Genomic DNA, 26,890 nt, shown 5'->3' with positions numbered 1-26,890 from the left:
ATATTACTGGCACTGAATTTTAGTAACTGAAAATGATTACATTTTTTTTATATTGTTATTTATTAAGCTTGTATTTAATAAATATTATTTTTTATTATTCAGTGAAAAGTTTGACTTCTGAATAAAATGGCTTCATTAACTCATTTATTGATAACTTTTGTATTGGTTCCCAGATTATTGAATAAAAAGTCACTCCAGGGTTGTCTCCCGTTATCTTTCAGAGAACCTCAGATTATCAAAAGATGGCTTACAAACAAGGACCAGATCACAAGAAACATTTTGCAGAGTCCCTGAAGGAGCCATTTTTTCCCCTCCCTATCAATAGCGGAAGAGTATCAACATTCATTATACTAAGATTCACAGTTTAAATAAGAGAATCTGGTTATGGTTAAGGACTATTCTCCACTGCATCTTTATTGCCATATGCAGAAACCCTTGAGGAATTACACTGTTCAACATTTATTAGATTACCCTTTAAAATGTCAACGATTATTATTGAATGAGATTTTCTGAACTGATGTTGAATTTTACTTAAGGCGATATCTATGGACAGATAAAGTTTAAAAACATCCCTCTGCCACAAGACGTTTGCTAATAATCACCAAGTTATTTTAATTTCCTGCTGTTGATAGAAATGTTTATATCAATCTCAATTTTAACTTTAGGTCAACCCTGTGGTTGCTGTTCCAATCCCTTAAAACTTGTTTCAGGAGAAAAGTGATCTATTCACCTGATGATTTATTTTCAGAATTTGCCCTGCCATTGCTTTCTTTTTTTAAGATAACAAGAAGCCTGGGGGCAGAATGTTTGTCTGAATTTTCTTACTGAATCCTTATAGATACAGTTATTTTGCCATTTTTTATTTGTCCCTTTCAAAAGGAATGCAATGAGAATGTGTTGGAAAACAAAACATTGAAATAACTCTTGGGACAGTACTTTAACTGATTTTATTTGGCACTTTGAATGATGCATTGATCAAATTACTTATTTCAATACTAAAGCATGCTTTGACCACTCCCTTTGACATTACGGATGTATTTTTTTTAATGTTATCTGTATCAGAAGCTGGCAAAGAAGGAAGGCTTGGAGGAAAGTTAGGAATTTCAAGCTTGTCTCACTCTGGAATTCATCATCATCATCCATCCCAAAGGAATATATATATATATATATATATATAGGTCTTTGGTTGTTCGGGTTTTCTCCCGCGTAAAATTGGAAGTGTCTTGGCGACGTTTCGACGAAGTCCCATTCGTCATCTTCAGGCTGGTGTTTTCAGCTTCGTGCTTTGAGCAGCAAGGAGAAAACCCGAACAACCAAAGACCTACATACGTGGGAGAAAACCCGAACAACCAAAGACCTACATACAAATACCCGCGAAAACCTCAGAAAACATATATATATATATATAAAGTTTCTTTGTCTTTTCTGACTTCATTGTTCCAGTTTACGTGCTGAATTTGCAGTCCATGATTCTCCAATCAACCAGCTGCATGGTAGTGCAAACATGAATGAAGCTACAAAGGAATTACAATTCTTCTTTCCTGTAGAAAACACTATGGCTCTCATTAAACCCTCTGCTTTTGAAGAGAAAGGTAAGATTAATATTATGAGGTGTTCATATTTTTCTCTGTGCACTTATATTAATTGCCTGTAAAATAAGTTATACCATTATAAAATTATTTCATCCCCATCTTCATATATCAATAAATCTCTTCCTCACACAGTAATGTACATAAACATATTCTTCTCCCTCTACTTATCAGCAACAGTAAGAAAACGAAGACAACAGACAGAAGAAGAGGAAGAGGAGGCTAGAAATGGGAGAAAAGTGGGTGCCTAAAAAGCAAAGGGAAGAGGCAATTAGACAGATTAAAAAGACAAAAAAAAGACACTGAAGCCTTGCTTAGGCATTACAGGTAGTCCTCAATTTATGACATGTCACTTACTGACCATTTCAATTTGTGATGGACTTCTCCAAAGCTACCTCCAGCCAAGTTTTGAAATTCCAACAATTGTTCCTACCCCTGTGTTCACGTGATTGCATTTTGGGCACTTGGCAACCAACTCACAATTATATCCATTGCTGTGTCCCATAGTAAAAAACCACCCATTGAGTAAAATGTGTTTGCTTAATAACTGCAGTTTTCACTGAACAACAGTGGCATTCACTAAGGGACCCCAGCATTCACTTAACAATTACAGCAAAAAAGATCATAAAATTGTGTAAAGTCACATGGTGACCCCATGACTGGGACAATTTATGGCTATAATTTCAGGCTCAGCTACAGTTTTAAGTCACAAACTAATTGTACAGGGTTAACATTAACTAGGCATGTAGCCACTCTCAAGTAGAATGCTAACCTCCAAGCAGAGGCATCTGCGGGGGAGTTCTTAAAACCTCAATATGGTAGCTTTATATTAAAGGTTCAGGGCTTCAGTTACACCATTCTGATTGCCATCTTAAGTTTTTTACACACACAAACCCTCAATGGATGCTTCTGTCACCATATTTTCAGCACCCAAGTCTGTAGTACTGTAATTTTCATCTTCTGCCAATTATTTTGTAACAGATTTTTTCCTTATTCATAAATGTAAAAGATCTCATTTCACACCATCATTTGGGAATAACACTTTCAGATAAACAGAGAAATTCTGCAAGTAGCAGAAAAATAAAGTTCCTTTTTGTCAGTTTTTACACATTTGAACATATTTCATAGTTCAATACTATACTATACAATGCTTTTAAGATTGAAATAATGAAATGTTGATGTCCCCCTCTTCTTTTAGATAAAATTATAAATGAAGTAAAAGATGCTGGATTTCTAATCTCAGAATTGAAAGAAGCACACATAAGTCCTGAAATAGCAGCACAATTTTATCAAGATCATGAAGATAAGCCATATTATAATCAGCTAGTGGATTATATGTCAAAGTAAGTGCCAGTTTTTTTAAAACAACAAAAAACAAAAAAACAAAATTTAATGAAAACACTGACTTTAAATTTGTCAGACAATTTTTTTTTTTTTGCCGGTCTGGCATTAAGATATCAAAGAAACAGTTGATTTCTTTTGCATCATTTTAACAGAATAACAGAGTTGGAAGGACCTTGGAGATCTTCTACTCCAAACCCCCTCTTCAAGCAGGAAACCCTATACCATTTCAGACAAATGGTTGTTCAAACTCTTCTTAAAACCTCCAGTGATAAAGCACCCACAATTTCAGAAGGCAAGCCATTCCCACTGATTAATTGTTCTGTTAGGAAATTTGTCCTTATTTCTAGGTTGCTTTTCTCCTTGATTAGTTTCCTGTCCTGCCCTCAGGTGCTTTGGAGAACTCCCTCTTCTTTCTGGCAGCCCCTTAGATATTGAATGCTGCTATCATATCACCCCTAGTTCTTCTTTTCATTAAACATACCCAATTCTTGCAATTGTTCTTCGTATTTTAGTCTCCAGTACCTCCAATCATCTTTATTGCTCTTCACTGTCCTCTTTCTAAAGTCTCAACATCTTTTCAATATCATGGTGACCAAAACTGGAGGCAATATTCCAAGTGTAGTCTTATCAAGGAATTATAAAGTGGTACTAATACTTTGCATGATCTTGATTTTATCCCTCTGTTAGTAGATGACCAAAAGGCTACTTCCTTGTCCCTTCCTTGTCCCTCAAGGAAAACATTGAAAATAAGCCAATGCTTTGGTTTCAAAAGCACCTTTTAATCATCATAGGTTCTCTCTGCTATGTCATTTCCAGGGACATATGTTTCCTTAATCATATTACCCTTAATCATATTTAATCATGACTGAAAAAAAAAATACAATTTTTTCAGAGTAACAATCGAAACCAAAGCAGGAAAAATCAAACTCTGAATGCCAGCTGTATATTTTTAAATATTGGGCAACTACATACCTTGTCAAAAATCGCTGATCTCCCCCACATCTAATTATATCCATGCAGCTGATCTCCTGCCCCACAGAATATAGATAGCTAAGTAATTCTGAGAGAAAAAAGCAATATTCTTCCTGCAGGTCGGCTACATTCACTAAGCCTGGCCACTGGCTTCTTCCCAGTATAGTATAAGTATAAGAAAATGCCCATTCCCCTTGATTTCTTATTTGTTCAATAAGAACTGATAGAATTCTGATATGTTTTCACATAGTTCTTTGACCTTTACTCCCAGTTTGTATTGATTCATGATTGTTTTTAACTCCAAAGTGCCATCCTGGTGAAGCCATGATATACCTAGTCTCTTTTCAGTCCTCTAGTAAAATAACACCATGGCAAATTGAGAAAAGTCCATCTTTTTTTTTTAACCATTTTTATTTACAAAATAGAACATGTTTTAGGCCAGTAGACTCTACTAATTTTATTGCTATCCATACAGAAGCCTTCTTTCTCCTTCTATTTTTATTTTATTTACTTGATCATCACCCATCTCAATAAGTAACTCTAGCGGTATGCATCATAAAAAGAATAAAAACTATCAAAACTATAAATATATATCACCATAGATGCTAGTATACAGTAATCTAGAAACAGGTCAGAAATATAACCCAGTCTTCATGATCTTATGAAAAGCCAGCATCTTAGGGATTATCTTAATCTCTGAAGATTATTAATATTCTTTATTATTGTTGTTAGTAATAGTACTATTATTATTTATTATTAATTCATTATGACGATTACAAATATACTGTATACTTTTGAATGTTCTAGAGGGCAGAGGGCTATGGCAAAGAATGCATTTCTCCTCGTCTTGGCTGATAGGACTTGTAGCATGCTCAACTTGCCAGATCAAATTGGACAAGTAGAAAAACTAGGAAAAGATAGTTCTTAGGTAACACAGCTACAAGCCATGAAGAGTTTCGAAGGTAATAACCAGTGGTCTTGATTTGTACCTGGAAGTACACTAGCAGCCAGTGCAGCTCATGTAGCAGTGATATAATATATATCAAATATCTGACACCATTGACTACCCATCAGCCACATTCTGCACTATTCGAAGCTTCCAAATGCTCTTTGAGGGCAGCTCAGTACAGAGCACAGTGCAGTAATCCAAATGAGAAATCACAGGGGCACGAATGACTATAATCAGAGCCTCCTGATCCAGAAACTGGTGCAACTGGTACAAAACCCTAAGGTGTTTAAAGGCCTTCCTGATCACAGTTGCCACTTGTTTTTCTAGTGGAAGCTGTGTGTCCAAGAGGACCCCCAAAACCACTTGGAGCAGTGCCCCCGCCATCCAAGACCAGCAGCAGAAAAACTTTGTCATTGGGAGGCCCAAATACCCCAAAACATTCAGTTTTGCTTGGTTGGAGATGAAAGCCATTGCACCCATTGCATCCCCGTGCCCTCTCCAGGGACTGGGGCAGGAGAGCCACATCATCACTCAGGTGGCCTGGGCTGAAGATATACAAATAGATTTCATCAACATGTTGATGATATCTCATCCCAAAACCGTTGGATCATCTCACTCAGTCATCTAGTGTAGATGTTAAATAGGAGAAGAGAGAGAATTAAGTCCTGGGGCATTACACAAGTAGGGACCATGAACTCCATATCAACACCAACTGTAACCACGTCTGGAGGAAACTATTATGCAGGGGAAGGAGGAGAACAGCACGACACAGTACTATTCATCCCTAACTCCCAAAGTTAATCCAAGAGCATACCATGATTGGTGGCATCAAAGGCTACTGAGAGGTCAAGAAGTGCAAAGATGAATGCACTCCCCACTCTCACTCCCACTAGAAGTTATCAAAGAGGGAAATCAATGCCATCTCAGCCCCATAATCTGATTCGAACCCTGATTGAAAAGAGTTCAGAAGTTCACACTTCATTCAGGATCTTCTGCAGTTTCCATGTGACCACCTTTTCCACAACTTTCCCCCAAAAGGGGAAGTTGGAGACTGGATGAAAGCTCTCCAGACTTGGGTTGATCAATACCCCCTTCATGAGAGGACATGCCACCATCTCCTTGAAAATCTATGAAACCACTCCCCAATCACATGTCCCCTTTTGGGCAGCCTTAATCAGCCAGGAGGGACACACAGATCAAACAGGCTGAAGTAGCAGCTGCAAGAGCCCTGCCCACTTTCTCAGATGCAATTTGTAAACACATTTTACAAAAGCAGTGTTAAACCAAAAAAAAAAAAAAAACAAGTGAAAAGGGAGGAACGAAACAAGAATGCCTATTAATAAGCTTCTTTGATAACAATGATTTTGTGTCCACCAAGTGAAGTCATTAATTTTTGGGTACTTCCAACAACTGTATTTGCAAGTGGACTGTCTTCACTGTCCTTTGATTCCATTTTGTCATCTTTTCAACAGTTGAGCAGATTAACTTCTGATTCAATTATAATGTAATATAAACAATAAAATTTTATGGAACTTGGGAAAGAGGTCATTTCTCCCTCAACGAAAACTCTTGTTTTATCCTGCCTGTCAGGGCCTGAGTTTCAACTGCCAATCGGAATTCAGGCTGGACACATTGCATTGCCTACTTAATTGCCCAGCAAAAGTAAACAAGCATGAAATTGATGACATTTTCAGTAGGGGAAGGAGCCATATACAAACCATCAGGTGTCTGACTCTTTTTCTCTTTCTTGGGGAGGGAATATTTGTTTTTACAGAACTTGTGGCAGCTGGGTAGTACAATGTTTTTCATGTTTTATTCTCAGTACTGTTCAATAAGTAACAATTATAGGCAATATAGAAATGTCTGATTTCAGCCCTATCCAGAAATTCACTTTTTAATTTTGTAGATACTTCTTTCCTAGAATCATGAAAACCAGAATCTGGTTGATAAGTCTTAGGTGCTTCTGCCCTATAGGATATTCTTCTACTTTATAGCAAATACCAAGTTCTAGTATCATGAAAGTTTTGTAAGATGATCAAAAACTCTGGATATTTTTGACAGTATTCTTTGCTGGATTTCTGTCATGTCTTTGGCATCTCTGTAGATCCCAGTTCCAAAGTTTTGTCAGCTGTAGCAGTCCACATTACTTGCTTGCCTTCAAATAGTTTTGGTGCAGAGTTTTCCAAATCCAATTGCCCAATTGCAATTTTTGTTATGTGACAAAAAGAGAACATTACTGAAGATAAATTGTATTAACTAAATTTAATTGTGTGATGTGATGTGATGTGATGTGATGTGAGCAGTTTTGGTTTTGCTCTGGCCACAATAAATTTTTGAAGAATGCTATCTAACATTCTCTTTTGAAGAACAGAAACAGGGAACTTCTTTTATCTATGGAGCATCTTCATAAAATTGAATGTTCGGAGGGAAGGAAAATCAGCAAAAATGGCACTTCTATTTCTAGGGCATGATATGACATGATATAATAGGTTTTTATATACATGGAGAACAGGCAGACTGACATACAGCAAGGCACAAATGCAAGCAGAGATGGACTATTAAAGAAGTCATATACTGTTACATAATGTATGTTTCTTAATCCTTGGTTTCTGTAAAATAAACCTCTGACAGTGTGAAATAATCAAATAGACAGTGTATCCCAAATGGACTTGATTTGTTTATCTCATGCAGCATTAGTTATGTCAACTTAATGTTTTCATTGCAAAATCAGATTGTGAGCACCTCATACATTGTTGGTTGTATTGCTTTTCTAGAGGCCCATCAATGGTCATGGTTCTAACTAAAGAAAATGCTGTGGAGGAATGGCGACAATTAATGGGACCAACAGATCCAATGAAAGCCAAAGAAACACATCCTAATTCAATACGTGCTAAATTTGCAAGCGATATTATGCAAAATGCTGTTCATGGGTCCTCAAATGAGGAACATGCTAAAAAAAGCATTAACTTTATCTTTGGAGATATTGATTTAGAGAGCCTAAAGTACAAATACATTTATATGTAAATTTCAGAGATGACCTGTTATCAACAATATATGATCTGTACAAATTAATAAATTTACATATATCTTTATTAAATATCATGTTACTAATTAAAAATTCATAAGATCCCTTTAAATTAAGACTACTTTCTCCATTAAGAATGTAATTTTAACTTATAATATCATCAATTTCATACAGAATATAAATAGGTGGCAGCATATTAATAGCTGTAATAATATTATTAATAATTGGCACTAAATCCTAATACAAGAAAGGCAATCACAAATATTCAAATTGCTCTTGAAGAACTAGGAAGTAGAAGAGCTGATGATGTGAAAGAGCCTCAAATCTGGATATGGAATCAATGGATTCTAGTCACTTGGCCTATTGGTTAGAACAGAGAGGGACAGATGAGAAAAAAGAACGTGAGGTGGAGTTTTATTGACCAGTTAGCCCTTATTGAATATTTCATCCTTCAAAAGTGCAAGTAGTTTTTTTCATTATTTATTTATTTATTTATTTTACTTGTGTGCTGCCCATCTTTCCTAGAAGTGACTCTGGACAGCCTACAAAAGCCAGTAAAGCATTAGAACAATAATGAAGAAGCTAAAATTCTCTGGGGTTTTAGAATTTAGACAGACAGGCATCTGCCACATAATATCCCAGACTTAATAACTGTTGATAAAAAAAGACAAAAAAAATCTAGATAGTGGATATGGCAGTACCTGGAGACAACCTGGAGATAGATAACAAATACAAAGGCCTACAAATAGAAATAGAACAACTATGACAAAAAAAAAAAACTCGAAAGGTAGTAGTAGTAATAGTAGTAATAGACGCCTTGGGTATGTTCCAAAAATTATTGGAGCATCACTTGAACATTATTGGCCTTGACAAAATCACCATTACACCAATTGCAAAAGCAACTTTATTCAGAACAGCTTACATTCTGTGTCAATATCTTTAACACCATTAAGATCCACATCTTCCTATCCCAGATCCTTGAAAGGACTTGATAGATGAATAAAAATGCCAATCCAGTCTGAATATCTGGCTGACTGTGCAATGAACTATAAATTACAATTAAAAGATGGGGAGCAAGGGCACAAGATGCATACAGAAGAAGTTCTCTTAATTGGCTATTTCCAGAGTGATGAACCCCTGTTGGGGCCCTAGGCCAATTGTCACAGCCAGGTTTTCAGGACCTTATGAAAGATCAGAAGGGTGGAAGTAAATCTCACCTTGGTATGGTATGATGTTCCAAAAGGCAGGAGCCCCAAAATTCCTTAAGTGATGGGGTCTGCAGCATGCCCATTCTTCTGGCACTAGTGGGGTGGATCAAACCCATTATCTTGGGCCCATGCCATGAAGCGCTTTAAAAGTGATAATCAATACCTTGAATTATAGTGGGAAGTAAATCAGCAACCAGTGCAACTAACAGAACAACTGTGTAATATGAGCCACCCTAGGGTCCCAAGAACTGCCCATGCAGCCACATACTATACCAGTTGTGGCTTATAGAGACTCTTTAAAAGTAGCCCCATGTGGAGTACACTGCAATAATCCAAGTATGAGATAAACATCAGAGACTCCTGATCCAGGAAAGGGCACAACTGGCATACAACATGAAGTTGAAGTTTTCTTAGCCACAACTGCCACCTGCTCTTCAAGCAGAGTCATGAGTCCAGGAGAACCCCTCCCCCAAATTGCAGCATCTCTGGGGTAGTGCAACCGCATCCATAGCTAAAGATGTTAAAGATCTTGAAGCTCCATGTGCCCAAAGCCATTTGGTTTCACTCAAAGTTTGTTGTCACCCATCCAGACCTCTACAACTTCCAGGCACACAGCAACTTCATGTAGATCTTAAAAAGGAGTAGAGAGAGTACTGAGCCCTGTGGTATGCCACAAAGCTGTGGACTGGATCTCTTATTCACTGTCAGCACCAATTGGGACTGGCATTGTAGAAAGAAGCCAAACCAGGGCAAGAATGAGCCACCCAGCTCCAACATTACAGTTGGCTAAAAGGATATCATGACTGATGGTACTGAGGGCTGCTGGGAGAGCAAAGATGGTTGTATTACCACCATTCAATGTCACTTCCATACCATAACTGAGCCTGAATCATGACTGGAAGAGGTCAACATAATCTGTTTCATCCAGGACCAAGCAACCACCTTTTCTACCAACTTCCCTCTTGGAGGCTTTTTCAGATAGGAAGGAGAGGGATCTAATAGGTAGGTGGTTGCATTGACAGCATCGAGGATCCTGTCCACTTCATCAAGTCCAACAGAATCAAACTTTTCTCAGATAACTGGGCAAGACCTTTCCCAGGCATCTCACCTAGCTTTCACAAAGGCTTTTCTATGTTCTTTTTTTATATAAATATTTTATTAATTGTCTAGTTTACAGTCAAATGTTTAATAAATAATGTGTTGTCTGGGTCCATTAGTAAATTCAGTGGTATATATTAACTTCTTCAGTCTAGATCCAATATTACACCATCACGTTTCCTCTCTTCTTTTAGTAGTACCTGTTTTCCCACACTAGGCAAATACAATTCTTATTGTTATTAATAAATATACAATTGAATATGTACATTTTCTCATAATATCAATAATGTCAGTTTTAGATAACTTTTCTAACCAAAACATATCTTAATTGCATTTACACCAGTATCCTGTTTTTGCTTTTTTTTTTTTAATTAATTTCCCATCAGTGTTCAAAATGTCTCTATTGTTTATAATTTCAAAGTAAGTTATATTTGGGTAACCAAAAGCTTCCCTTATTCAAACTTCTTAGCATTTTCTTGTTTCCATTCTCATACCAAAATCTAATATTCTAATTACAAATCTTATCTTTCTAGTTATGATAATACTTCTATTTCTATCAATTATCTATTATCCACCATATTCAAACATCTAGTTAATAATATACTATCCCATCTAATGGATCAAAATCTCTATTTTCTTCAGTCTTACTGTAGCTTTCTTCCTTTGCCAATTAACTTTCCAAGTTAATGCATTTGAATCATCAAGTAATTTTTCCTCTGTTTTTCTGTATATTGTTTGGACTAAGAAAGACCATTTGATTAAAGTATTTTTTGAAAAATGAACCCATTGATATTCATCAAACAGCCTCCCTCCTTCTCCAATTCTTCACAGTTCTCCTAACAGCTCTATCTTCTATTCAATCAGTTCTTCTTTCTTTTCCTCAAATGTGTTCTGAATTCTTGTTTGGTAAGATATCTTTTCCATTTCCGATATTATCACTCCGTCTTCTAATTATTCAGTTGTCTGAATCTGTCAGTTAGTTCCTTCCTTTAGGTCAGACATGTCAAACACAAAGCCTGGAGGCCAGATGCGGCCCGCAAAGTGGTTTCATGTGGCCCATGAAGCCATCCTGGAAACAGTGAGGGAATGGCCCCTGTGCCTTGACCCTGGCCCAGGCCGGCTGGGGCCAATGTACAATTTTGTGGTGGCCACTCCATCCACACTCACCCAGTAGGCTACACCCACCCTGGCCACACCCACCCGGCCCCCCGAGGGCAATCCCAATGCTGATGCGGCCCTCAATGAAATTGAGTTTGACACCCCTGCTTTAGATCCTCCGTCTTTGGAACTGCTTCCTCTAGTTTTACTTCTGTTTTCTGGGTTACTAGTTTCTTCTTTGTAGTCATGTTCTGTGCTTGTAGATTTAATTAGAAAATTGTTTTTTTATCTCCTTTGGGTTATTTCTAGTCTCATCACAAGCTAAAGCAATAGTCTCTTGTATTGATTTTAATATAGAGAGAATTTCTTTCTGATCTTCATATTTTCTTAGTGATATTTCTTGGAGACAGGTATTAGAGATGGTTTTTTACCATTTAAAACTGAGTATGGGCCATCCATTTCATTTTTATAGATGGTCTTTATAATAAAAATTATTCATCAATCAAAGATTTGTAATCCAAAATATTCCATCACCTCAAACAATAATGTGTGTTTCTCCTGCATGGAAATAGTTCCACAATGCAACTCTGAAAGTCAGTTAATATTTATATTCATAGTTCAGGCAGGCCAGTTTCAAAATAGTTCATTGTCTCGGCCACACCAATAAGCAGCCCAAAAGGCATAACAAATTGTAGTGCCATAATTCACCACTTGATGTCATTAGCGCAGTTTTTCAGCTTTTAAAATCCAAACTTATATTACAAGCTTTTCAAATCTTTTTTTTAAAAGAAAAGTCTCAAAAGCACTTTTAGTCCCCAAATTTTAATATAAGTGTATTAATTCCAAATTAATCTTATAATTTTCTCTGTTTTCCCCAGGTAATTAATTCACCACTTTTCTTTTCCTGGGGGAATGGGGTGGAAATTCCCCTTCCCTCTCTCATTGGGGAGGGTGCTTTGGGCATTTTTTTCCAGGAAAAAGTCTTAGAGTCATAAAGAGAGGATAGGGTGTCACCCAGTTTCATCCATGTTGCTGAAAAGTTGCTTGTTGGTGCTTATTTTCTTCCATTGTCAGCAGCTTCTGACTGGCTACACGAATGTAGCCAGTCTTTCCCCTGCTGGTTTGGAGGGCTTCCTCAGATCACCACCCTCCCGCAATCAACAAGGGTCCCCTCCTTGCTTGTCACCTCTATAGGGTGACTTTCGACCCTTTCCAGGATCCCAAATGGGGCGAAATCGAAATCAAAAGACAGAGCCCCATCTTCCTGCACCTGTCTCACCGCAACGTCAAACTGTGCTTTTCTATGTTCTTAAAGATAATTTTTGTAGCAGTAGTTCTATTCATCCTCTGTTAAAAAATGTCTGTATATTTGATATGAAAATTTTTTTTTTCAAGGCCTGCAATGGTGGAGAAGAACAGACCACATGTTAATCTGTTTGAATAGAGATTTTCTGTTCAGCCGAGAAGTTGTCTTGGATAAGTCTACTTTTCCTCAAGATTATGTGATGAAGTAATTCCAGACTAGTTCCCTGGAATATATTAATATGTAAAAGTAGGGTGCTTTGTCTGACATGATTTATGATGGACATTCTCTCTCTTACCAGTCTGGATCAGAATCTTAAAAAATCAAAATATATGCATGGATCTGTCTTGGCTGACGACAGCCAGCTAGGTTTATGAAAACCAATAGAGAACCTTTAGTTTTCATTAACCTAGGACCTTTTAGAGACCAAGTGCCCAAAAACTGGCCCTGCCCCCGATCCACCCCCTGCCCCACCCCACTCTGCTCCCCATCCCCCACCCCTCCTGCTCACAGGACCACTCACTGCCTCCAGGGCCTGCCGCAGATCGTCCAGGCAGCCCAGCAGCGCTATGGAAGCCACACCCTCTGCCCGCGCCCTGCAGCATCAACTGTGCATGATGGGGTGTGAGGGCAGAGTCTTGTCTACGCTGCCTGGCTGCCATGTCCTTGGCTGCGCTGCTCTGTGTGGGCCACCCTTGAGGGCGACTCTCCTTCAGGGGGGGCTGCTGGAGAGGAGGGGGTCATGGGGGGAGACAAGGTTGGGGCAACGGCATGTGTGCCCACAGAGAGGGCTCCGAGTGCCGCCTCTGGCACCCGTACCATAGGTTCACCACCACTCACCTAGGAGCTAGAACAGAGAATGCCTGGCCTAAAAGCAGTTATTACTGGAGGAGCTGTATTTCCACAGTTTCATGCAGAGCAGTTAAAGTCAACTGAAGCACATGAAGTCAAGATGTATCTTAGCCAGAGGGATAACATATTTTAGAACTTGAGGCAGAATGCCATGAAAGGTTCTTCTTAGCCCTACCAGTAGAAAGTCTGTGCTTTTTTTTTTTTTTTTTTTTTTGGTGGTGGTGGTGATGGTGGTTGTGGTACTCTCCCAAATCTGCTACATGAAATAACCTCATTGCCCAACAGAAGTACTAATCAATTCTCTTTTCTTAATGATTTTCAACTTATGCTTTTCTGAGATATTTTGGAAAACTTCTCTAAGATAAATACATTGAACACATGATCTGTGCTGGTCTTATATCATAAATTGGACATACCTTGCAATGTGTATAAAGTGTATTTGTGTGGTGCTTGAAAAAAAAGATATACACATCAAAAATGACTAAAAAGGACATATCTACACAAATGTATATTTCAGTGTGCTGTATTTTCTTTAAGAGTGTATTTCTGTATATATAATAGTGATCATTCGTGTGTGAATATGAATACATGCACACAAAACACACACACAAAGAGAGAGAGAGAGAGAGAACTATAAAGAAAGTTTCATTTTCCCTCAAGCTAAAATTGTTTAATTTGCTATGCAAACATTTAAAATCTGAAAATAAATAAAAATATGATTATAAAATTGAGCTATGTGGTGGCATATCAATCAAGGTTGCTTATGTGTGAAACAATAGTCTGAATTCTATGATGGCAATCATGTGGTTTCCTCTAATTTTAAGCACATGATTTCATTTTAGAAATAAACTGTCAGAAATAGCGGTGCTCTGATCACTGGAGAACTTTAGACAAACCATTAACTTATTAGAAAGAAATACAGTATAGTAACATTTATTAAAACAGAAATAAACTGTTCAGATTATTATCTTACTTTCCCCCAACTAGATTCAACAAAGTATATTACAATGCTTAAGAAACATATGTCACTGCGTGAACTCAGCTCTCATCTCAGATATTTAGCATGGAAGAAAAAGGTCTGGACATATGGAACAGAGCAAGGAGGCATAATATTTGCTACTTTAATTACTATTAACATTATTTGCTTCCTTTCCCCAGAGCAGTGTAAACATTAATTTTTCTTTAAAGCAGAAAGAGGATGCCATATTCTCATTTCTTTCTTTTTGAGCAAACAGAAAATGCTAACTAAAAGGAGAAGTCAACACTTAACAGCTCGTGAGTGTGGTGCATTCCCCACTTCCAGCCAATTAATATCACACAAAACAGAACAATATCAAAAATGGTCAAATCAACAAAGATGAAAGCTAGGTTTATCTTATCAGTAAAAAAAGACACATTGTGGCAGTTGTTTATAGTCTTTATGCGTTATTTATAGATAAATGTGTTCAATAACAGACAACAAACAAAATACCTGCCCTAAATGTATTCTACCATTGCACAGGATTGAGGGTGATTTTGACAAAGACACTCTAAACTTAATTCTTCAAAATTCTAATGCATATTTATGCAAGGCTAAACGATTTATTCAAATTTATTGTCCAGGATTTTCAATGAGGGAAAGTTCATTTCTGAACTTGCCAAAGCTCCAGTTATGGATTCCTAGTTGTCATTCTTCTGTGAAGCACATGTATTACAATCTCAAGAAAAATTCAGATGTATGCAAGTGAGCCACTTTGAATTTCACCCTTAATGTAGTACCAGAAAAATATACTAAATATGTGGCTATATTTTAGAAAACTATTTATACAGCGGAAGGCATGAGAAGCAAAGGTCCTTCACATATGCCATTCTTCAATTAATATTAAGACTCTGATAGTGTTATTCTTAGCGATTAAATAATAATTCTTCAATAGGCAGAGTTGCATTCAAATACTATTACCCCAAATAAGCTTGAAGGGAATTAGTATCAGCTTCAGGTATAGTACAATGGGTATTCAAAAACATCCTATATTGTAGATATTACTGCATGCTTTTTTGCACTGCAGTCAATCGCCCTAATCCAATTTAATTTAGGAGATAGAAATTTGGGAGATGAAAATATTTCCTCCATTTTTAAAGTTTCATCTTGTTCACCTCAAAAATCCATTCCATATACAAAACAGAATATGCTTGCTTAAAAAAGTGCTTCCCAGTAAAATCAATGGGATATCCCAAACATGGAAGAGAATCATATCTATATTTTATTATTGTGAGACCTGTAGAAGAGGGTAAATTAAAATAAATTTAATATTATATTTCATTTTTGCTAAATTCATTTCCCATTTTTATAAAATACATTGAGACATAGTTGTGAATTTGCCTCTATATTTTTAGTTAGCAAAGTTTTTGTTTTAATACTCATTTTTAATAAATCTACATGTGACAAGTAAATTCAAGTTTTCAGTTTGGTAGTAGTAGATTTTTGAATGAATAGCTTTTTATAAATGTGAAAGTATAACAATATATAATATAACATTGAATACTTATAAACAAAAACAGTTGAAGTAAAAAAAAATAGAGCATGCTTTATAAAAACAAGCCCTCTTACATTACTTTGCCTTATTGCTTTGTAAGTGTATTTAGGATAGCAGCCTTATATACTTTTGCCCCAGAAATCTGCATACAATTCAATGACCCAATGATACTGCTTATGTATGTTTGACAATAAAGCCACTGTATTGTATTTTTCTTGTGCAATGAAGATAGGATGAAGCACAAGAACAGTACATGGTATCTCATTCCTACACTCAGAGAATTTCTTCAAGATACTAGGCAAAGACTCTCTCTCTCTTTTTTTTTTTTTTTGCTAGCATTATGATAAAATACTAGATAAATGCCAGAACAACATACTGCTCTTCTGCTATGGCAGCTATGTAAAACTATTCTTAGTACTGGAAGCACATTGGCATACTAAATTCAGAGAGCTACTAAGAGCCTTGTTGATCAACTATGACTTGCAGTGCTAATTGTAGGCTACAACATCAACTCTCTCAATTATGTGCTTTTATTTATTTTACAAATAAACTACTGCAAATAATTTGTAGCATGAAATGTTTAGGTTATGGAGTTCAACAAATTATGTGCTTTTCAGACCAGCTTGTTGGCTTTGCTCCAAGACAAAAAAGGTGGAACTCATATTTTTTTAGAATTAATTTCTTTCTGGTGATTTATGAGCTTATTGGTCTTCTTGGAACTGGTGAGCACAGGACTGCTTTTCTTTAAGTTTTGTTTTGGTGTCCCAACATGACCAGCATTTCTGGAATTCAGGTTTCTATTAGAGGCTGCTTGTAGTTTCTGTTCTAGAAGTCTCTGTTCCCATCGCTAGGAAACATAATGTAAAATAATGTTAGCATTCAGAAAACTTTGGATGCACTGAAAGCCATTCCTTCATCTAATCATGGATATTCACTATCAATGAAGCACTGAGAACAGTCCTATTACTTATTAGAAAAAAAAGTAAATGAATTTAATTTCAAACTATAAAACAAAATAATTTGCACTTTCCTATCCTTACAGAAATGTCTAACTTAGCAGCACTTGGCAGTTGATGCTTTGTAAAATCACGCTTCCATAAGAATAGATGGTCTCCTTGTGCACTTCTGGAACCCAGTTCTTGTAGTTGGTTGGACAAAAAGGAAAGCAGAGAGTAGAGCCAATCCTATCAGACAGGAATGAGCAACTTTTTCCTTTTGGCTGAAGGCAGGACAATGGCACATATGTGAAGGATGATTTACAAGGCATCTTGATGCATTTCTTTCCCTATAGCACGGTGTCAAACTCGCCGCGTCAAATGATGTATTGTGACGTATTGCGACTTTTTTTGCATTGCTGGGGCTGGGGTGGGTGCGGCGTCCACATAATGCAACCGGCCCGTGAACCGGCAGTTTGACACCCCTGTGCTATAGAGATATATCAGGCTCTCAGTCAGAGGACAATTTGTTCTACATTCAAGTGTTCTAACCTGTGTTATAAAAACCCTGCCATGCAAATGTATTCTAGTGCACTATATGTTATTCTTTCACTTATTCAGTTTTTCTTTTAAAATAATATCTTATATCAGTGGTTAAACCTAGCAAACACTTCTATATATTTTAAATACTCCATTCGTTCTTTCAATTCATGAAAATCTTAGTCTATGGGCTGGGATAGGGGTGACATTATGACTTAGGGCTAAAACACTGTTAAATAATTCTTTCCAAAAACATATTGCTCAGTGGGGGTAAAAATGGCTTTTTAAACTTCTATTTTTCTGCTAATATATATGCAAAGTGGTTTTGGAGAAAAATTCCAGAAATATAAATAATTAAATACAAAAGGAAAAAAAAATTCCCCAGAACGCTTGGAAAAAGAATTGGATCAGCCTGCTAAGGAAGTGGTCATTACAATACCTCACCCTAAAATCCTGTGGTGCAGAACGATAAACTTCAGTATTGTGTTCATAACAATAATAGCTGATTTGTATACTAACAGGACTTATGCAAATATGCTCCTAGTATGGTTTCTTGTAGACATGCGCTTAATTAACTAAGCATAACAATAACAGTATCCAGTGTTGAAAATGCTGATGCATCATTCCAGAATTCTATTTATATTTCTAATTATATAACATCACATATGAATTTTTAAAAAATTCTATGAGAATTTGTATTTCTCTATTCTTGCTTACTTTAATCCTGGGATATAGGCTAGCATACTTTTTGCTATTATGCATCCCATCCATTCTATATGCTTACAAGAATATGTTCTTACCTGAAATCTTTTGCTTAATGAAACCTTCCACTTTTCCACTGAGCACTCATCAAGAAGCATCAATCTAAAATAATTGCATAAATAAGAAGATCAGAATAGAAATGTATATAAACTTCATCCCATTTTAGACATGAGATTTATTACCAACAGTTTAGATAACTTTAAAATGTACAGGTAGTCCTCGACTTAAGATCTCAATTAAGCCAAGAATTTATGTTGCTAAGTGAGACATTTGTTAAATGAGTTTTGCCCCATTTTACAACCTTTCTTGCCACAGATGTTAAGTGAAATCACTGCTTCTTAAGTTAGTAACATGGTTATTAAATGAATCTGGCTTCCCCATTGACTTCCTTATCAAAAGGTCACAAAAGGTGATCATATGACCCCAGGACACTGCAGCCATCATAAATATGGGTCAGTTGCCACAAGTCTGAATTTTGATCACATAATCACAGGGATGCTACAATGGTTGTAAGTGTGAAAAATGGTCATAAGCACTTTTTTCAGTGTCATTATAACTTTAAATAGTCACTAAATAAACTATTGAAAGTCAAGAACTACCTGTACTGGCCAACTTCACAGGGGATTAGTTACCACTGGCTGGCTGCTTATATTTCCTTACATATGAATATTATCCTACAGATTAATGTGTTTAATACTAGTTGTTATGGAACAGAAGAAATAAAATGTTTCTGCGCAAACTTGTAAGATTCCTGTATTTCGGGGTCCCCAATCTGTGGACTGTGGACTATTACCAAGCCATGGCCTATTTACAACTGGGCCAGGCAAATGGCTGGGCTGCACATGCACACGCACACGTGTACACACACGTACATGCAGCTCAATTTGGCTGAGTGACGAACTGGCCATATGCATATGTGCACAAAGCTCAACTTGTGCAAGTTGAGCTGCATGTACATGTGCGTGTACACTGTCCTGCCGCTCACCCAAGTTGAGTTGCAGCCCGGTTCCCCTCTCCTTGTCCCCCCGCCGGGCCACCAAGCTGCAAAGATTGGGGACTGCTGCTGTATTTGGTTATCACATACATAACCCAGAAAACTGGGCTAAATGGTTTTTTAACTTGATTTATCAGGACTCTTCATCTATTCTTATTTTGTATGACCTTTGATTTCAATGCTAAAGGAGTGAATGGCAGGCAAAAAAAGAGTGCCTTGATGGTTTATGGCTAGAAGAATTAAAAAACTGTCCCTTTCTTTTCTTAATCCTTTAACACTAATGTTAATAGCGGAAAGCATTAATCATGCCACCTTTTGAGTAATGTAGTTTCTGTCCTTGTAATGGGAAATGAGAGAGCTTTAGAACCTGGAGATTCAAGGTCTCAATTGATATGTGCATGGTCCACGTATATTTTGCTTTTAGTACCAGATAATCAACAGTGAGTTAAAAAAAAATGCTAAGAGTTTTCACCAATGTAACAATAAAAGACCTTCAGAGCATCACTTTCACTGCTCTTGGGCTACTTTCTCTACAATGAAGAGAAGTGAGAAATCTATAATTTTTTAAGGTTTGGTTATTGTCACTGGGACTTACTCTTTTAATTTCTCTTTAGCAAAGTTTTCATTAGTAAATATAGTTTGGTGAAATAAAAAAATATTTATATACTGCACTGTGCAAAACAATTTACAAAAAGTACTTCTGGGATCATGAAAGCAATTATCAATAAAAAACACCAATTATATGCAGTTTTATATTGTATTAAAATTTTTAATAATATAGAACATATATAGTATATAGACCAATAATATATAGAACTATTTAAAATGCATTAGTTGCTTCATGGATGGATACCTTTCTACAGGAAATTGATTCCAGAAATCATTTAGAGTGAATTGATTAGTTTATCAGGCACCTAATGGGATCCAAAAAATTGAGGCTGGATTAGATTCTAGTTCAAAGTTATAAAATAGTATAACACGGTATTCTTTGGGGATTGTTTCTTCTGATCCAGTAGATATTTGGAATCAGTTTTGATACAAATCTCCCAAAGCAGTGAAAGCTCAAGGTTTTTATAACATATTTCATCATCATTGTTTTGCCTCCAGCAAATTCTTTCTTTTAGTTCTAAGTTGCTGGGCTGTCACATAATCCTAAAAGAGTTGCTGCAGCCTTGTTTATTTAACAAAGTGAAACACAGGCCATAAACTATCAAGAAATGTTTTTAATCTTTCTCAACCTATTGTACCCAATTCCCAGTTAGGGAACATAGTTGGAGAATGCCATCTTGGGAAAGACCAATAGGCTTGCATATATCCTATTCAGTTGACTTGTGATTAGATAACTCAACCTTAATCTATACGTGCATCTGGGTAATATGCTGATTTGCTTGTGCAGTTATTAAAAACATTTTTAAAAAGGTTTCTGTCTTACAACACAAGCAACAGGCAACCTAAGTCCTGCCCCAATGGCTCTGGTTCAACTTAAGGTTTCCACATCCTTTAATCCAAGACCAAGACCCACAATGTAATCACAAAAGGAGAAATTGTGATAGAAACAAGAATGTGGTATTTTCTTCAGCACTTTTCCAAGTAAGTGACCGTTACTTTTGACATTTTTAAAAGCCACTGTAACTCAACCTCTGTTTATATATGGCTGAGTTCAATGGGAAACTCAGTGTTTTGTTTTTACTGTCTTTTTCAAATCTTTTGACAAAACACATAAAATTAAAACCTCAAAGACCTTTGGAAACATCACTGGCAAGTTTGTTTCATGTAATGTAGAACTCTTTCTAATCCATTTCCATTCCTGACCTTAATTTTGAAAACATTCACCCTTTTGTATTGATATTCTAAAATATCTCAAGATTAACCAATATTGTGCTTATTACTTTACAATCCCTCACCCATTTTTCCTCCCACTTCTTTCAGAATCAAAACTCAGAAGTTTAACCTTTTCTTAATTTTTCAAAATACATCTTTTTTATTGTTTCTTATCTTCATCTTTTTTAAAGCAGTAATGCACTCACACCTACGGATGTGGTATTTGGATCATAATGCCTCATGCTAGAGACTGCTGCTCAGGGCTTATGATAAGGCATTATTACCAATGCAGCCTTATAAACTGATTCAAAATGATCTGCTGAACATTACAGTTGAAAAAGGTTTTGAATCTAGGTCTCAACAAACCCACCTCTGTAGTTTCTACAGTATGTAGGTTTTCTGGTGCATATATGTCTTGTCTCCAAAGTTACGTGCATTCATTTTGCTGAAAATCTCAAACAAGTAATGAGTACAGTTTGCTGAGCACCATCAATATAAAATAGTGGTGCTATAAATCTTAATATGGCTTCCTTGTTGTTTTATCATCACTTACCTGGTGTGCCATTCATAGCACATAATGAGTACAACTTGATTTGGCAGAAGAGGTGGACACTGGCAAGAAGAATTAGTATATAGAGGAATTAGAGCACGAGGAACTGGAGTCAAAGATTTCAAAACATTTTTCACATCAACCATTGTGGTTATTTCATTGCAATTTCTTCTCTCCACACTCTTTATTTTAGCATGAATAACTGCAAGAAGCAAAATAATGGAAAATAAGTACAGAGAAACATACTGAAACCTGCATCTGAGAAATATATACAAAGGTTCTCTACCCAATACATTTACCAGAGTGATTGTTCTGCTGAACTCTGGTGCTTTTGTGAGCCCATCAGGATGCCCTCTTTTTTCTTTTTTCTACTATATTCAAGCAGGCAGGCAGGCAGGCAGGCAGGCAGGCAGGCAAAGCCATTAAAATACTGTACATCTCCTCTGTACTAAACAAAACTAATCTTTATGTATAATATGAAACTGTGGCTTAGTTCAATAAAGGATAAGCATTTTTGAAAACAAATGAGATTTCCAGAACTCACATGTAGGAACTGTTTTTCTAGTCATAAAACAGTATAACATGTAATATGTTTGAGCAAAGACTCCAACTGAAAGTTGTTATAAATAGCACAAACATTTCCTTAGACCTACTAATATTTAAAAGATAAGCATATGAATTTGTTTCTTTACTACCACTTCCCTATAAGCCAAACTATTAACCAGACAGTTGTTTGTACTAGCAAAAATTGGGAATTTTTAAAAGCAATTTGAGGACCAAATGTAAGACAATGGTGATCAGCTTTAAAAATACTTCAATATTTTTACTCTGGAATATGCATCCCAACTGATGCTGTGGCAACTGTTGATGCCACTGCTTAAGACACAGGAAAGTGATCATTTTCTCAGAAATGACTACAGCTTGTGGAATGACCTCAGTTGGGACATGCATTAAGCCTACACTTTTGGCTCTTTGAGAAGAACAACTGATATAAAATTAACTATCTGCTTGTTAAATCAGGTATCTTTCTTCATGGAGAGGGGAGAGTGATTGAAATTGACACATAGAAGGAAACTGGGAAATAAGCAACAACTCCAGTTCAGCCTCTCTCCTTGTTTCCTTAACACAGTGATAAGGAAAACTAGAGGCTTTACATTAAAGATAACTAGATAATTTGTGACTTATTGGGTCATCTCCCCCCCCCAGACTTATCAAAATAGATCAACAGAATTATCATGGGAGTGCAAAAAGAGCCATGGGAATGGGATTGACTTCTGACTTCCTACCAGCTTTACCCACTAGCTTTCCTTGTAGGAATCATCCAGGGAGCATTGGAAATGATAATCACATGACCATGGCTGAACTGAAGCAGCTACAACTTTGCAAAATTTCAATCCCATGGCAGCTTATGAATCCCAGATTTTGGACACATTCTGTATGTTAGTCCATTTAATGCACACCAATTTAAAAATGGCTCTCCTAATGATGATGATACAGTTTCACCCAATTGAAGATTATAAACAATCAGATAGAAGTGTTTTGGAAGGATATAGAAATATTTCATAGAATAGTATAGAAGCACAGAGGGTCAACACCACCTTTTCTTTTTTAAATAAAGTGGTAGATCTCTGCTTTGATATATCTTATTGTAAGCTTATTGATATCAAACAGGTGGGGGGGGAGGAAGGTGACAGGCATGTAAAGAACCCAAGATACATGTTGGAGAGAAATGATTGCAAAGTAGGCTGGTTAGTCATCAGTAGAAAATAAATGTGTCTCTTTTCTATCTTCTTCTGGACACTTCTGGACACAGGAGCAACAGGCCAACTGACCTTAGCTCTGAAATAATGCATAACAAGACATTGTAGATGTTACATACCTGGAAGCAGCAAAGGAGAATGTCAGCTTAAAGGGAGAAAATACTACTATAATTGATGGTTCCTCTCAAAGAAGTGTGAAATCCTTCCTTCCCTCCCTCCCTCCCTTGCGGTATGAAATTCAAATGATAGTATATTTTTCCTCATTTCCAACCACATTATTATATACTGCTCACAAAAATAAAGGGAACACAAATGTATAGGATCCTATACGTTTGTGTTCCCTTTATTTTTTTTTTGAGCAGTATATTTTTCCATCTAAAGATGAATTATTTAAAAACTTGTCTTCCCTCTCAAAAACACATTGCTCAAAGATGGACTATCTTAAATATATAAAAGATAAAAGAAATTACAAATTTAAAGAAAACCAAAACAAAATAAAAAATAAGGCAACACAATTTTATTTTCTTGTGTGTGGGGGGGAGTTCGTTTTGTTTTGTTTTGGTTTTTACTTTCAGATTCTCTGGAGGAATAATTAACGGGTCCAATTTTATGGAGCTGAAAATCCCAGCACTTTCCCCTTAGAAAAAAGGGGGAAGTGAGTAAATCGCGCGCTCATTTTGTCTGTCTGTAACCACCACCATCACCACCCATTGCGGTTTTTCTTACCGTAGGTGTAGTTTTTGTTCAGATAAATCGTCAGCGTGGGTTTCACCTTCTTGCATTTGCAGCGGTCTAGACGTTTTTTAGAAGCAGAGAGTGTGAGAGAGAAAAGAAAGGGGTAAATTCCCATCGCTGCCAACTCCCCAGCAGAAGTGAGCCCCATCGAAGTAAGAAGACAGAAAGGACACTTACTAGGCATTTTGCACTCTAGGAGCAGCGGCTTCTCGTGGAGCATCACATCCTCCGAAAAATCAATCCACTTCACCTTCTCTTAACAAGAAAACAGGCACCCCAAAGGGGCAATAAACGGTTGGAAGGCAAAGAAGACACAGAAGGGAACAGGGAAAGCTTTCCTCTCCTCTCTCAAGAGACTTACAGCATCCACACATCTCCAAAGCCCACCCTCTTGCGTTCACACCTACACAGACTTACCTACTCCCCGCCCCCCACACAAGGTGCACTGACCTGCAAGAAAGCTAGCAAGCTGGCCAGCCCCGCTCTTGCCACTTTCATAACTGGCCGGCTCAGAAGAGAGTCGTGTTTTCTCTTCCATCGGCCCGGATGAAAGGGAACCTGAAATCCGACCCGGCCTGCGATGACCATCTAGGAAAGTCAGCCGAGCGGCAGTGGGGAAGGGATTGGGGGAGGGGAGGGGAAGTTCCCTCTTGGCTTGGTCGAAGTTTCCTCTGACTAAAGAGGCCTGGACCCAGGGCGAAATCGTGAGGTGGATCCTGAAGCTGTCTGAAATGGCTACAGCCCACAATTAGCGGCGAGGACCAGCTGGGTTTCCGTCGAATATCTCAAGGGCTGGCTGACCCGGGGCCCGACCGCCCTTCGGAACGAGCATTTCTGAAAGGTAGTCGAAGCGGCGGGGGCACAAAGCCCTTGAGGCACCTCTCTCTGGTGGAAACTCTCCCTTCTCCTGACCAACCCCTATCCCACCCACAGCAGCGCCATTCCCTTGCTTTATTCTCCCAAGCCAACCAGCCAAGAGAGCTTCTCTTGGGAAGCTGGATTATAGGGTTGGCCTGGGACCGCTTGGACTTTAACTTGCCCCTTCGCCTCACCTGCGGGGAGATCCGTAACGATGGCCTCTGGGGCTATGCATACGCCCCGATCATAGACAGGCAACTCCTCGCAGGACAAGCCTTCGGGCCAGCTGTGATTGTATCTCTTCATGAGGGGCTCGCAGCCATCGCGGGCTCGCTGGCACAGGGACTTGCAGGGCTTGATGGGGTCGTGGAGAAACTCCACGGTGCAAATGGGGGCGAACATAGCGCATAGGAAGAAGCTAAGCACCGGGCTGCAGCCGAAGTCTACCAGCTCCTGGTATTGCTCGATGGCGAGGACTGCGTTCTCCTGGGTGCTGTGGTGCAAGTGATTCGGCATCCGCGTCATGTTCCAGGGCATATGTCGGCACATCTGGATGCGCACCGGCTCGCAGGGGGACCCAGGCAGCAGAGCCGTAACCGCCCGGCAAAGCCACGGCGAGAGCCAGGCCAGGAGGACTAGCAGGACCATCCTCCGGACGGAGCGGACGCCGCCTCACCGCTTGCTTCCACCTTCGTGCTAGGCAGTGAACACCCCGGCGGGAGGGAGAGCCGCGAGGGAAGCGCCTGCTCTCCTTCCAAAGGTCTGAAGCTGGGTCGTCGAGGCTCAGTCAAGAAGCAACCATAGACAGTTGAGGGGCTGGGGACCCTATTTATAACCGATTGTGCCAATGACGTGCGAATTGGCTTGTTTTCCGGCCCTGTCATTACTAGAAGGGAGGGGGGAATCTTTTGTGCGGACCAAGCTTCTTCCGAGGCAAGCCCTAACTCTACCTCATTTCCACCCAAGTGCCATCCTCGAAGCTCTCTAGCTCTCAGGGTTTATACTTATACTGTCTTTCATTCTGAATCTTTAATACGTAAACATAATAGTATCACAATAACTGGCCAGAGATAGCATAATTAATTTGTGGCATTACACTTTTCCTATAATTCTGGATGACTTTGTGTTTCATATAAAGATAAAATAATATCTTTCAAGTTGTGTACCCTGATGACTTTGCATGGGTTTGGAGTTATTGTTTGGTCTCCCTGAATTCCCTGATGGTCTCCTATCCAAAGATTAACCATAGCTGATTGTCTTTATTTATTTTCCAAATTAGACAAAGTTGATCAAATCCAAAAAAAAGTCCAAGTATAGGTTCTATTATCACAATTGTGATACTGATATAGTAGTGTGAATCCCTATCTATTCTAGGTATTTATTGAACAGAAGCCATGCTGAGAATGGTTTAAGTTTTCATATTCTTCTTTTATTAATTAAGAACCTGAACTGTCTTATACCAGACCAAGATTAAAGGAGCTAGGGATTGATTGACTGATGGTTATATTTGGTCAATGATATACTTTTGGAAAGTTTACCAACAGTACCATCCCATTTTACTTGATACCAACATCTGGCAATTAGAAATAGTTTAACAGTATAGTATCCATTCAGCTACCATGATTAATGAGCATAGATAGAGCTTTTCTCTGTAGTGGTAGATTCTTTTGCAAGCCATTAAAATCAATAAACAATAATCATTGCATCTAACGGTAGTAAATACCTTAAGGTAGCGGTTCTCAACCAACCCCATTTGGGGTCGAACGACCATTTCACGGGGGTCGCCAAACAACACAGTCTGCCATTTTTTCTCCCTTTTCCTTAGCTGTGCTACTCCCTTTTATTCTATTGGCTTTTGAAAGCCAATAGAATAGACTCTCTTGAGTAGAGTCTAATTCTATTGGCTTTCAAAAGCCAATAGGAATTGTCCAGGCTGTCTCTGCCCTGCTGAGCCCGCAAAAGCCCCAGTCTGCAAACAGTGCTG

The 26,890-nt window shown here is 37.9% G+C and overlaps 2 protein-coding genes across 4 annotated transcripts in view; one reads left to right on the top strand and one right to left on the bottom strand.

The window, feature by feature from the left end:
• The window catches only part of NME8 (NME/NM23 family member 8), a 52,621-nt gene extending 44,724 nt beyond the window's left edge, over positions 1 to 7,897 (top strand). The window contains exons 14-16 of one of the 2 annotated variants that reach the window (XM_039336367.1): positions 1,444 to 1,592; positions 2,788 to 2,932; positions 7,629 to 7,897. In XM_039336367.1, coding sequence (XP_039192301.1) covers positions 1,444 to 1,592; positions 2,788 to 2,932; positions 7,629 to 7,878 — 544 coding nt within the window. In that variant the 3' untranslated portion in view covers positions 7,879 to 7,897. Of the gene's footprint in view, positions 1 to 1,443; positions 1,593 to 2,787; positions 2,933 to 7,225; positions 7,360 to 7,628 lie in introns of those variants that run through there. The other variant, XM_039336368.1, reaches the window with a different exon arrangement.
• Positions 7,898 to 16,288: 8,391 nt separating this feature from the next.
• On the bottom strand, positions 16,289 to 25,895 carry SFRP4 (secreted frizzled related protein 4). Of its 2 annotated transcripts, XM_039336761.1 has the most exons (7): positions 25,101 to 25,895; positions 24,499 to 24,606; positions 24,226 to 24,303; positions 24,040 to 24,105; positions 21,557 to 21,755; positions 18,227 to 18,290; positions 16,289 to 16,798 (listed from the first exon to the last, which is right to left on the bottom strand). In XM_039336761.1, exons 1-7 carry the CDS (start codon positions 25,552 to 25,554, stop codon positions 16,610 to 16,612), a joined length of 1,158 nt encoding a protein of 385 aa, XP_039192695.1. In that variant the 5' UTR covers positions 25,555 to 25,895; the 3' UTR covers positions 16,289 to 16,609. The 2 variants fall into 2 exon arrangements, with proteins under 2 accessions (XP_039192695.1, XP_039192697.1); XM_039336763.1 differs by lacking the exon at positions 24,499 to 24,606.
• Positions 25,896 to 26,890: the final 995 nt, after the last annotated feature.

Source organism: Crotalus tigris, unplaced genomic scaffold (genome assembly GCF_016545835.1).
Source record: "Crotalus tigris isolate CLP2741 ecotype Arizona unplaced genomic scaffold, ASM1654583v1 scf7180000017666.379230911805:20528666, whole genome shotgun sequence".
Lineage (NCBI taxonomy): Eukaryota > Metazoa > Chordata > Lepidosauria > Squamata > Viperidae > Crotalus > Crotalus tigris.
The sequence above is the reverse complement of the archived record's forward strand: the minus strand, read 5'-3'. Positions and strand labels throughout refer to the sequence as shown.

Coding starts and splice junctions, on each gene's coding strand:
- SFRP4 (XM_039336761.1), bottom strand. CDS start 25,554: ATGGTCCTGCTAGTCCTCCTGGCCTGGCTCTCGCCGTGGCTTTGCCGG. Junction 24,607..25,100: donor CGTTACGGATCTCCCCGCAG/GTGAGGCGAAGG, acceptor GTCGGATTTCAG/GTTCCCTTTCATCCGGGCCG. Junction 16,799..18,226: donor CATTAAGCAAAAGATTTCAG/GTAAGAACATAT, acceptor TATGTTTCCTAG/CGATGGGAACAGAGACTTCT.